This window comes from Strongylocentrotus purpuratus, unplaced genomic scaffold, assembly GCF_000002235.5.
Source record: "Strongylocentrotus purpuratus isolate Spur 01 unplaced genomic scaffold, Spur_5.0 spur5_scaffold_20, whole genome shotgun sequence".
In the NCBI taxonomy this organism is placed as follows: domain Eukaryota; kingdom Metazoa; phylum Echinodermata; class Echinoidea; order Camarodonta; family Strongylocentrotidae; genus Strongylocentrotus; species Strongylocentrotus purpuratus.
This window is the reverse complement of record NW_022145606.1, coordinates 42,040,319-42,054,148: the sequence shown is the minus strand read 5'-3', so window position 1 is coordinate 42,054,148 and position 13,830 is coordinate 42,040,319. Positions and strand designations below refer to the sequence as shown.

General features: G+C 38.6%; 1 protein-coding gene across 1 annotated transcript; it reads right to left on the bottom strand.

Annotated features, from left to right (window-relative positions):
• Positions 1-473: 473 nt before the first annotated feature.
• Positions 474-3,053, bottom strand: LOC115927736 (uncharacterized protein K02A2.6-like). Its single transcript, XM_030993965.1, has one exon. The coding sequence runs from the start codon at positions 3,051-3,053 to the stop codon at positions 474-476; it is 2,580 nt and encodes an 859-aa protein (XP_030849825.1).
• Positions 3,054-13,830: the final 10,777 nt, after the last annotated feature.

The following is a 13,830-nucleotide window of genomic DNA, read 5'->3' as shown; positions in this document are numbered from 1 at the left end:
TTTTGAACACATCGCTGGATATTAATTTTGGTTTCAATATGTTTTCCAAATCTGGAAACAATGCATATATGGCGAGCGTTGGGTTTGTTTTGATCTGTTTCAAATACTTTTCAAGAAATAAATGATTTTGTGAGTTGTTTCTTTGACCATGCATTCAGAATATTTTGCAACATTTCTTTTGCATGTTATTTCTTTCCAATAACTTTTCAATCCAGTGATTAACACACTTAAGCTTTAACTTGAGCTTGAACATAACTTAACGATATCCAATCTTGATATCTTCCAAGTATCTGTGGATATAACAAAAAACATATATACAGTTAATGTTAAAACATTCATAACAATATAATATAATGTCCTTTTAAAGGCAAAGTGTAACTTTCACTTTCAGTTCTTCTTGATATTATCAGCTTTTGTTAATATAGTCCTTTTGCTTTTCATTGTTCATAGTTCAATTTGTTTTTGTGATTATTTCACAAGTCCATTCGATTTGGCGGTTTGCTTATTCGTCCACTTCTGGTGGTCATGTAGGATGATGCTTGCTGGGCTGGTACCCCGGAACGCTCAGGGGTTGGTTCGCTAACATCCTCGTTGTCATCTGGATCGCTGTCCGTCTGTGTTGTCTGTTGGAACCGATCATCCCTTCGTGTGGGTGCCGGTCTGAGATGACGTCGGTTTCTTCGTCTAATCTCTCCATACTCTGTCTCTACCAAATATGATCTGTTTGGCAGTTTGACTTTGACGATGCCACTTTGTGACCATCGATTGTTGTGCATGTTTTGAAGTCTTACAGTCTGACCTATGTTTAGTTCTGGTAGGTCTCGAGCATGTTTATCATATCGCTCTTTCTGCTTTACCTTCTGCCCTTCCTTCCTTTCCCTCACCTGTTGAGGATTGATGTGTTGTGGATCAAGAAATTTGTCCACCATGGGCAGGTTTGATCTCAATCGCCTGTTGTACAGGAGTTCAGCTGGCGATTTTCCACATTCTAGTGGTGAGCTTCTGTAGACTTGTAGTGCCCTGTAGACATCTTGTCTACTGTCTTGGCATTTGCGGATGAGATTCTTCACAATTTTCACTGCATTCTCTGCTAGTCCGTTCGACTGAGGATGATACGGACTTGTCGTTGTGTGGCAGAAGTCCCAATCTTGTGCAAAGTTTTTGAACTCTTTACTAGCTAATTGCGGACCATTATCCGTCACGAGTTCACTTGGTGTGCCTTGTCTTGAAAAGACTTCTTTCATTTTTGTTATCACTGTTTTACTTGTTGTTGTTGACAGTGGACAGACTTCAATGAATTGTGAATAGTAATCTACTATTACCATGTAATCTTTGTTATTCAGTGTGAACAAGTCTGCAGCGATCTTTTCCCACGGTCTGTTTGGTACCGTGTGTGGTTTCAGACTTTCTGTCTGTTGTTTTGGTTTATACATCAAGCATGAGTTACAATTTTGTACCATTTCTGTTATGTCTTGATTTATTCTGGGCCAATACAAGACTTCTCTTGCACGTCTCTTGCATTTTTCTATGCCCAAATGTCCTTCATGGATCTTATCCAACATCTGTTTTTTCATTGTGCTTGGTACAACGATCCTGCTGCCTTTCATGATTAAGCCTTCGGCTTCTGACAGCTCATTTCTAATGTTCCAGTATGCTCTAATTGCTACTGGACATTGTTGTTTTGTTTCAGGCCATCCATCTTTGATGATGCCTATCAATTCTTGTAGTGTTTTGTCTTTCTGTGTTTCATCTACAAACTGACTTTTTCTGTTTGATGTGACTGGTAATGTCTCCAATATTGTGTCTACATAGATTCTGATGTCTTCTTCTCTTTCGACCTGCATGTCTGCCTGTGGATCTACCGCTCTAGACAATGCATCTGCGGTGTACATGTATTTTCCTGGTGTGTAGGATACTTTCAAATCGTATCTCTGCACTCGGATTAGTAGGCGTTGAATGCGAAGAGGACAATCACAGAGTGATTTTTTGAACAATGGTACAAGAGGTTTATGATCTGTTTCGACTTCTACCTGTCGTCCATGTACATGTATGTATTGGTGAAATCTTTCACATGCAGACGTCATCGCTAGCAGTTCTTTTTCTATCTGCGCGTAGCGAGTTTCTGCATCAGTCATTGCTCTCGATGCATAAGCAATGGGGAACCAATTCTGGTCATGTTGTTGCAGTAGCACTGCACCTAGTCCATTCTTGGATGCATCAGCTGATAGCTTCGTCGGCTTTGTGCTGTCATAGAAATGGAGCACTGGTTCTTGTGTCAGAGCTTCCTTGAGTTGACACCAAGCTTTTTCTTGTGCATCTTGCCACATCCACTCATTTCTTTTCTCAAGAAGACTTCTCAGCGGGGCTGACTTTGTGGATAAATCTGGTATGAACTTTCCTTGGTAGTTAACCATACCTAAGAACCTTTGAACATCTTGCTTGTTCTGTGGTCTTTCCATGTTCAATATGGCTGCAACCTTCTTTGGATCTGGTTGAACACCTTGTTCACTGATCACATCGCCAATGAATGTCATTTGGCTCACATTGAACTCACATTTGTCTCTGTTGAGTTTCAGATTTGCTTTCTGAGCTATGTCAAGGACCTGTTTCAGTCTGGTGTCATGTTCCTGTTGGGTTGACCCCCATACTACTATGTCATCCATCATTGTGTTGACACCAGGTATGTGTGCGAACAAATTATGCACAACCTTGTGGAACACTTCTGGCGCACTGCAGACCCCAAATGGTAATCTGAGAAATCTGTATCTCCCAAATGGCGTTATGAAAGTACATAGCCTTGAGCTTCCCTCATCTAACTCTATCTGCCAGAAACCTGAGGACGCATCTAATTTGCTGAAGTACTTAGCTCCTGCAAACTGTGCTGTTATTTCCTCTCTTGATGGTAGCTGGTAGTGCTCTCTTTTTATGGACCTATTTAGATCTCTTGGATCGAGACATACTCGAAGCTGATTGTTTTTCTTCATCACCACCACGAGCGACGACACCCAATCACTTGGTTCATCCACTGGTGTGATAACTTTAAGTCGTTCCATTTTATCTAGCTCATCCTTGAGCTGATTTCGCAGTGGAAATGGAATTTTTCGACTTAAAGTTATCACACCAGTGGATGAACCAAGTGATTGGGTGTCGTCGCTCGTGGTGGTGATGAAGAAAAACAATCAGCTTCGAGTATGTCTCGATCCAAGAGATCTAAATAGGTCCATAAAAAGAGAGCACTACCAGCTACCATCAAGAGAGGAAATAACAGCACAGTTTGCAGGAGCTAAGTACTTCAGCAAATTAGATGCGTCCTCAGGTTTCTGGCAGATAGAGTTAGATGAGGGAAGCTCAATGCTTTAACCTCTTATTTACTATTGTGGTATCTTTACAACCTAGTCAAACTAACGAGACAAGCAATTTCACCGAGTTAAAATATGCCGACGCATGTACGCACTCATAGCCACATACACACAGTTTGCACACACGGGACTGAGCCCTTCAATCTGGCGTAAAAATGGAAATCCTGCACCTGTTTATTCCTGGGTTCTATCCTCCCTCGAAGTCAACATCTGTCCTTGATCGGGAAGACCTGACACCATATTATATTTTGGTAATGGTTCTACAGTAGAAGTCATGATACGGAGGCTTGGAGGTTAATGTTTACAGGTGTCTTTATTAGAACCAAACTGCGTCATGATTCAATCTCATGAGCCATGTTGAGAACCGTAGTCTATTGTCAAGACTTACATAATATCAGCACAGTTGTAAAAGTAAACATGTTTAAAATCGCAAACATGAAAAAGATGCGTTTTGTATCGTGATTCTACAGAATCACGGTCGCTAAAAATTGCTTGATGACATTATCGCTGCCTGCTTCCGGTTTGGCCGACAGTCGCCTCTCAACACAGAACAGACAGAAAGCATGCGGCAAAGTTGACCTATACTTCCTAGGTCAAACTGCACAGTGTGATGAGCAGTGGCTGGGCTTGAAATAGCAAGAATCAGCGTTGATGAAAAATCGCTTAACGCTTTCCTGCAGTAAACGTGTTTTTTAACGGCATTTTGATTTGTTATTCATGATTGTTATTCTAGCTTCAAAAAATCGCTTGAACGCACCCTTAGTCTGTTAGAGTCGTTTAAATTTGCATCTCTCCAGTCAAGCGTCGAAACCACTCGAGGAGGGCACCTCTTGAAAGTGAGAGGCTGTACTGTACAGGGTGTATAGTTAAGTCATGTTCCACCTGTAAAAATGTAGGCTGAGTTCGAACCACAACGCTTCCCCCCAATCATGACTAGATAATAATGTTTGCTTGTAACATTCCAGCTGCTGTTATTTAAAGGAAACGGTCTCGAAAGAAGTAGGAATTTCAAATTGTCAACTTTATTTGAATGTGTGACCCCCACTCCCCCCCCAAAAAAAAAAAAATCAATTCATGATAATTATATACAATAAATAATAGATTATTTCAAAAGCATCAATTATTTTTCTCTCCATGGATTGATTTATTGTTTGGCTGAAGTAGCTATGGGATGGGGACGGGGCTTGTGTCCTTCAATGGTGAAAAAAGGGGAGATGGAAAAAGAGATAGCATCTTCCACTATCTCCATCCCCTCCCCTATGGGTGCACCCCTCCAACCCTTAATACCTGTTATGCCACTGGGCTAAACAAACCTGTAGTGTAAGGTATGTATTGGAATACAATATATTATATATTCCTTCAAGTTTTCAAAATGTTCATTTATCTTCCCACCAATGTTTTCAAAATTGTGCTGGGAAAATTTATTACCGTTGCCCAACCTTTAATCAACACTCGGATCATGTGTTTACAGTGCAACTGTTACCATGATTGTTCCAAGCACATCATCATTTGGAATCACATACATGTGTGCACATGCACCAAATGTGTCAACATACATGTACCATGTAGCTTGTAGATTCACATTGAACAGAGTTCACATCTACAGTAGTCTGCACTATGCAGACCCTTGTGAGTTTTCAAAGGAGAGTCTACGCCTGCATGCTTGGACAGACGGTAGGACAGACGGTAGGACAGGCCTTTCCTCATCAGCTCGAGATTGCCAAATAACCCGATATTTTAACTATCCCGATCGCAGATTAACTTGTTAATTTGCGTCTTCACGAGCCGGCAATTACAATTAGCCGTACAGTATATTTCGTCAAGAAAATATCCCGAAAATCTTGGTCTTGTTTCCGAGCTAGTTTGTGATGAGCATATCGGCCTGGGGATGACACAATTTCGAACTTCGGGATAATACGGATCCCAAGTCTCAAAATAGTGATGCGCTCCTCACAAACTAGCTCGGACGGGCGCAAATTAGCCCGCTTTTTTGGAAACGAGACCAAGATTTCTTGGGATATTTTCTCGACAAAATAGCCCGCTAGTTGCATCTGCGGGCTGATGAAGATGCAAATTAGCTGGCTAATTTGAGATCGGGCTGATTAAAATTGCGGGTTATTTTGTAACTTCGGCCTGATGACGACAGGCCTAATGTCTGCTAGTATGTTCTTCCAAATGTGCAAGAACATACTCTAATTTGACAATTAAACCTTGAGTGTGCTTTACAGGTGCTGTGCTGTTAGTGCTGCCTCATGTTTACTGTACGTTTTACCCTAATGGATAGCAACAGGTTAGTGAGCTGTTCGGCATCGTTAACCAACGCAAGTCTGATCATGTGGGACTGTTATACTCAACATGCATGTACAGTATGTATAGGGAAAACACAAGTTTCTATAGCATAGTGAGGAAGGCGCTAAAAAGGCAGAGGAAAGAGAGATAGAGAGAGAGAGAGGGAGAGAGGGGGATAGGGATAGCTAGAGACAGAGAGAGAGAGAGAGAGAGAGACAGACAGACAGAAAGAGAGAGAGAGAGAGAGAGAGAGAGAGAGAGACAGACAGAAAGAGAGAGAGAGAGAGAGACAGACAGAAAGAGAGAGAGAGAGAGAGAGAGACAGACAGAAAGAGAGAGAGAGAGAGAGAGAGAGATGGGGGGAGATAGGGTGATAGAGGAGAGGGAGAAAAAGAAAAGAAGAGAGAGAGAGAGAGAGAGAGAGAGAGAGAGAGTTCTAAATAAAAGAAAGAATGGTCCAGGAAAAGGGAAGACAAGGAAGGTACAGATACATGTACAACATGTATTGTTTTACTGAAAATTATGAGAATTGTGAGAACATGTATTTAGGCCTGCAACCACATTTAAATGTACACGTAGTGCTGCCAACCATGGATTAGCTGACATACGGTACCTCCCACGTTCAAATTAGAGAATAATTTCGCCGTTTAAATACCAAGAACATTTGTAAAGATTGAAAGAAGTTGAGTAACTTTGAACTTTTTTTTCTTGGAAATCCCCCATTCATTCCCCTCTGACTCATGCTGTGTGAATGTGTTACAACGTCAGACTTTACACTGCTTTCACACTGACGAATGTCACCCGGGTCAGTCTGTGGGTCAAACCTGAAATGAGACGGACTCTTTGGTAGACATTACGACCAGACAAGAGTTTAAAGGTAAAGACCAGTAATGGTCATGCGATTGCATTGTGAAAGAAACGTTGTGGAATCGATCAGAAAAGGTCGATCATCTAGCATCTAGCATCTGCAAGGTTCTGGAATCATCAAAATGATAAGAAATTTGGCTCATTCTTCGTAAAGTTACAAGCACTATACACAGAAAGATGTATATGGGACTACCCTATCTCTCTCACCAGACCATGAGAGAAATAAATTTACCAAATATATGAATTAGTAGGCGGTTTCCCGGCAAATTTTTTATCATCATGTATTAGTCAAAACATATTCTTTCACATGATTGGTAATGAGAGCTTCCATTTCATTTTTTGAAATTGGGGCGTTGCCAATACTGGTCTTTACCTTTAAACTGCGACTCAAGACACTTGGGACCTTTTGAAAGGGGACGGTCCGATGGTGGAACATACAGAACAGAGAATTTAATGGACTGTGCAGGTTCTGGAACAATTCTCCTCCCTCAAGTGTAAACCATTAAGATTTCTGGGAATGGGGCCCCCTTTTAACGTTACTCCTTTTGGTATCCCATTCAATATACACTGTACATGTATATTTTGTTTTTGTTGTCTTTGTTATCTTTAATACATGTAGTTATCCTTTCTTTGAGACTTCATCATTTTCTCTTCTAATGTATAATTTCCTATGTTATTCCATCCTTCTGTCATTTTATCTTCTATCTTTTCTTATGTTATTCTTTGTTTTTTTACCCTATCTTTAGCACAACAGAGAATTGAACAAATGCTAATAAAATGGAATTGTGTCAAGTATCTGTCAAAATAGAGTCTGTTCGTGCAGACTACTTTATAATAGAGTCTTTTTCAACCTGAATAGGATTCCCAGAGAAACCCAATTACTTCTAACAATTGGTAGGAGTTTGACTCATCTTACATGTACTGTGTTACTGTATATGGGTCATTCCATGGGGTGGGGCAATTTTTGTGACATACCAGAGGTGAGAAACTACATGTACAATGTACATACATGTCTCCTCTCAACTGGAACGATGTTTGCTCAAATTGAGTTTAGCATAGCATAACAAGCAAAGCCAACGATCTTCAGAATTGCTCAAAGTTTATGTCAAGTTACCTGGATATGATCATGATGTAATGCTGGTAAAAAGAGAAATGTGTATTAAGCAAAGATTTTGAAGAGAGCCAACTGAAACAGGAATGATTCTGGCAAGGCGCCACTATAAATATTCATTGCATACAAATATTCTATAGATGATTTCATCTTCCATGTGTAGTAGAAGATCTCATACGGTCATACCAATGTTACATGGACATGGTCATATTCTTTGCCTCAACTTCATTGACTGACCCATATACATGTACAGTACATGTTTGAGATTTTTAAAGGGCCCATGACATTGAAATACAAGTGTATTCCTGTTGGTGTGCAGTCCTGCATACATCTCATATTTTGATATAAACTTCTGAATTTGTTTCATAGGCAAAGATACCACTTTTTCAAGTTAGCTCATTGATGACTGACAGATGATGTCACAAGGGGAATGAGATCTGGCAAGTTTGAAGAAAAAAATATTTCAAAAAATATTAAAAAATCTATGAAACAAATTCAGAAGTTTACATATATACATGTAGATGTATGCAGGACTGCACACCAACAGGAATACACTTGTATTTCGATGTCATGAGCCCTTTAAGGCGCAGTATTCACTTGAAAGCAAAGGCTTGAAACGTACTCGTGAAACAGAAAGAGAAAACGAGATCAAAAGCATCTCCATTATAATCAAAAGAACGGGTAGTAAGATAGAACATACATGTACAAAAATGAATGAACGATCGATTATATGCCAAATCAATCAGATCTACATTTAAAAATAATTCTAAATGCTTCAACTTGTGCTATTACGAATCTCTTGAGGGAGAACATTCAACAGCGAAGGCTCTGCATGAGCGAAGGTTTCTTTCCCCCCACTATAAAGGATTGGGTTTAGAAAATCAAGAAATCCAGAGTTTTAAGAGCGTTAAGATCTGGATGGAATGTAATGATTTACTGTGGAGCAGAGCCATGGACACGATTACATGTACAGTACATGAAAGCTAAATAATTATGAGAGATTAAACACGTAAGGACCAGGAAATCACCCGTATCTGATGTACAAGTACAGTATGTAAATTCAATACCAAAATGTCTAGAACAGATTAGAGCTTTGGAAATTTCGTTACATTTTAGAGGAAGTACTTTACAGCATTCCTGAGTATCTTAGCTCTTCATTCAGGTCAAACTCAGGTCAGATTTAGCCTCCGTTTCAGGAGAGGGATGTCTGCAACAATTTACCCTTTTTTTTCTGAGTCACAAGCAAGTATTTTTCTCCCTTTTTTGTGATGAAAAAACTAAACTAAAAACAAAAAACAAGCAAACGAACACAAACAAATATGAAACAGCTTACACGTATGGGGGGAATCCCTTCAAGACAAAAGTAAGATTCACAGGACAGTTTGTTAAACTTAACATGTAAGTGTCGGTCGTTGGTAATATTTTTATTGTCTTAGGGGTTTCGCAAATTCAAAGTTTTAAACTACGAATGTACCATTTAAAACTATGACCGTACCATCCCGTATGAACATACATGTAGCTAATATAAATGAAAAGACAAGGTACATGGCATCCCTAAGTCATTTAGCTTTGTGGAGCGTTTATTATCATTTTATTGAATTAGATTTATGGTTTTCGTAAACTTAAAGATGAAGTTGAGTTTTGGTCATGCGATTGCATTGTGAAAGAAACGGTGTGGAACCAACCAGAAAAGGTTGATCATCTAGCATATAAGAATTTATGTGTATTGCAAGGTTCTGGAATCATCAAAATGATAAGAAATGTGGCCAAGTCTTGGTAAAGTTACAAACCCTTGCACAGAAAGATGTATATGGGACTACACGAACACGTGGCGTAAAAAGCCGGCCCCCCCCGATTTTTACGATGTTACATGCATATTTAGAATATGAAGGCATTTGAAGAGCCATGCTTTTCAGGGAACATGTCTTAACTGATGTTCTTCCACACTTGCATAATAAGAATGAGTAATGCTCACAAATTATTTTTCACCTCTTCCCAGAACTCAACCTTCTCTTTAAGTTTAAAATTATGACCGTACCGTTTCGTGTGAACATGGCTAATGTAATTGACAAGACAAGATATGACATCCCTAAATCATTTAGTCAATTAGCTCTCGCCTCTTTCACTACAGGGGTGCTGATAATGACAATCATTGGTATGTCAAGAATTTCACTTATCCCATTCATCCACCTAGTCTACTTTGCAGACCCGCATGACTTGTCTTGTATCCCATTTATCCAACTAGTCTACTTTGCAGACCCGCATGACTTGTCTTGTATCCCATTTATCCAACTAGTCTACTTTGCAGACCTGCATGACTTCTCTTGTATCTATTGTTGAAGTTGCTCGTGGGCCCTTACTCATTTAGGGTTAAAGGGCAAGTCCACCCTGATATTTGGTTGGTTTTGATAGAAGACAAAAATGAGAGGATCAAGTCTGTGAAAGTTTGAGCAGTATCCAGTTTAATAACAATTGGAAAGTTTAAGAATTTTTGAAGTTGCGATCAATCAAACGCAAATTAGCAACTCTGTGAGGTATCCAGCAAGGCCCTCTCCAATGTCATAAACTGTCATTTTCTTTAATAGTTATTGATGCCAGAATATATATCTTTCATTCATACAGGGATTGTATAGAAACATATTTGCAACGACTATATTTAGGCAGCATTTATAATCGAAATTTGTTTTTTAGGGAAAATAGACATTTCTGAACTATTCAAATATCAGGGAGGACTTCCCCTTAGAATGGGTCTCACCATTGTTCACATGTACAAATATTAAAGGGAAATCCAACACCGTTGTAATGTGTTCATTTGCATGAAACAGAAAAAAAAGAGAATCAGAAAGGTGGAAATTGAAATGAATCAGACCAATAATACTGTATAAAGGGAGTGTTTGCAAAATGGGATCACCAAGTTTACCGGTACGCACATTTCAAATTCAAAGTTTTGTAAGTGGATTGTGACATTCACTGACCTGTTCCTCCCTTTCATTTTCTTCTTCTATTAAAAACAACTTGATATCAGGATGTACCTCCCCTTACTGCCTAAACAAACCACAAAGGAAATGTGGATCATATTCTTGAGACATCAGTTCTTATACCAACTCAAAACATATCATGACTGAGTAGCTTCCGAAGGGGTTGAGTTTTACCATGTTTGTCAATGAAAATACGAGGAAATAAACAAGATATCATGTTCCTATTCTTATCATCATAATCCGCTTTAATATCATTATCATCATAATGTAGTACATTACAACAGTTTCCCTCTGGATAGCCAAACATTAAAGATAAACTTGAGTTCTGGTAAAAAAAAGAAAATGAATTCTCACAGAATCTAACGAAACTTACACTGAATGTTCAAGATTACAAATAAATGTCATGTGCCAAACAATTTTGGAAGAAAATGTATACTGGCTGAGTAATGAGCATAGAAAGATAAGGAAATCAAGGTAGTACTAGCCCCGACACCATGTGTGTTGTCCCATATACATCTTTCTGTGTAAGTGATTGTTACTTTACCAAGACTCTGCCAAATTTACGATGATTTTGATGACTCCAGAACCTTGCATTACACACCATTACTTACATGCTATATGATCAACTTTTCTGATCCATTCCACACCTTTTCTTTCACAATGCAATCGTATTACCAAAACTCAAGTTTATCTTTAAAGGGACTGGGTAACATTCATTTTTTGGTGCCACATCATTTTTTTCCTCTCTCAAAAGGAAAGAAAAAAAATGAAGAATACCTTGTAATGTAATACAGGATGTCGAGTCTAGACATAGTAAAATTAATTCCTCCCTTGACATACTGCGTCTTCTTGTTTTGTCTTAGAAAATAGAAAATAGCCATTTATCCACTACAGAACACATTCTCAAAGACTGAAATATTAGTGATTCGATATTAGCGATATTTAATTTTAAACAAAATAACTCAAGAATGAAAGGTGGACTGGGTGACAGGGCGGAATGAGAATAACACTCTTTACTTTGTTTTGCATCGAATTCTATGCAAATTTTTATTTTATTTTAAATTTTATTTTGGGGGCTAATTTGCCCTGAGCCCCCAAGTATTTTTTCCCCTGCCGGATGAAGTAGGGCCTTTATTGAATTATGTTAGGTATTATATAAAGCTCTAATATGTCACACTCTCAAGAAACGTTAATCAGGAAAAAATAAACTTTTCACATACCAGTAATTCAACAAAAATGACAAAACTTGGTAAGGCCTACATGTACATGTACAGTAGTATGAACAATTTAGTTGTTAAACCATTGCGTACTGGAACCAGATGGCTTGTGTGTTAAGCCTATGGGAGTGAATGAATTTGGTAGTCAATGGGTTTCAATACTCTATTTAAAAACAACTGACCCTCAGGGAAAAAATTAATATTTATTTTTCGGGAGGGGGGGGGGGGTAATTTTTAACCTTGCCTGCATGAAAATAACATTCTAAAATTTGTTTTGCATTGAACTCTATTCAAATTGAAGGGGGCTTTTTTCTGATTTTCGGGGGCTCTTTTGGGCATTTTTCGGGGGCTATTTCGCCCTGAGCCCCCGTGTATTTCTTTTCACTGTAGACCCTACATGTAAAGGCCTATTGCATTGGCATGTACAGTACTTGTTGAAGTATCAAATGTCTTGCAAGTTAAAATTGGAAGTGCACGCTAATAATTAGCTTGTATTAAAATGACTCGGTAACATTGTTGAAGGTTGATGGAAAAACTGCTTGTCTGTTTTCAATCAGACTTTCAGATTATCTTTAATTGTACATCTAGCATTGAAGCCACTGCCTTAGCACCATTTTCATTCATCTGAACAATGTTACCAAGTACCTTTAAGACGAAAGCAGAAAAATCAAAGAAGCAAACTGATAAAAGTTTCAATTAAATCTGACTAAATATAAGAAAGTATAATCTCATATCTCAAACATACATAACTTCCTTAATATTGGTCCGATTCATTTCAAACTTTGGCCATTGTGTTTCTGTTATTTTTCTGCTTTCATACAAATTAACTTTAATAGTTCAAGGGTTGAATTGCCCGTTAACAAATTATATAACTTGGTAAGGGTATGAATAATGGAGTTGATGTACTGTATCTACCTGTACATGTACATGTATGTTTATATAACGCATGTACCTGCAATTCTGCAAGTGACATGTACTGTACATGTAGTCTTTAAAATCAGGACTGGTTTGACGGAACAATCAAATATGACATGAAAAACAACCCTGTCTCTCCGCAACCACTGACAGCTTGTGGAGAAAGTACAAGTCGATGAGTAACCATACACAAATGTAAGTATGTGGTTCGTGTAGGAGCCATTAGAGGGCATTGATTGGTAGTGAAAGATGATGAGTAACCCTACATGAATGTGAGTATGTGGTGCATGTTTGAGCAATTATGGATCATCGATTGGCAGTGAAACAATGTATTGTGTTAGGCTGTGAAGCAATTGTGCGATGACTGGCGAAAATCAATGCTGCCTACAAGCACCTGCTATGGTGTGGTTCCAAGTCTGGCGTAGTCTGATGAAAGTAGACCCAGATTATACCTGAAGATGGGTTATTTTGTTAAAGGTAAAGACCAGTATGCGATTGCATTATGAAAGAAACGTTGTGGAATCGATCAGAAAAGGTTGATCATCTAGCATCTAGCATCTGCAAGGTTCTGGAATCATCAAAATGATAAGAAATTTGGCCCATTCTTCGTAAAGTTACAAGCACTATACACAGAAAGATGTATATGGGACTACCCTATATCTCTCACAGACCATGAGAGAAACAAATTTACCAAATATATGAATTAGTAGGCGGTTTCCCGGCAAATTTGTTATCATCATGTTTAGTCAAAACATATTCTTTCACATGATTGGTAACGAGAGCTTCCATTTCAATTTTTGAAATTGGGGCTTTTCCAATACTGGTATTTACCTTTAAGCCAATTCATAATGAACATTGTTTATAAAGAAAATAATAACGGTAGCAGCAACAACAACAACTACAGTACATTTGGGGATCATGGCTTGTGATGTTGAAACTCCTGTGCACATCCTGTTGAAATCATGTGTCTGAAAATTGAAATGAATCTATTATGATGTATGCCTAGATTTGATCGTACATGATATGAAATAGAGAGAGAGAGAGAGAGAGAGAGAGAGAGGGGGGGGGGGGGGGTGAGAGAGAAAAGGGGAGAG

What these genes read in the sequence shown, in the direction of transcription:
- LOC115927736 (XM_030993965.1), bottom strand. Translation starts at nt 3,053, where the DNA reads ATGGAACGACTTAAAGTTATCACACCAGTGGATGAACCAAGTGATTGG.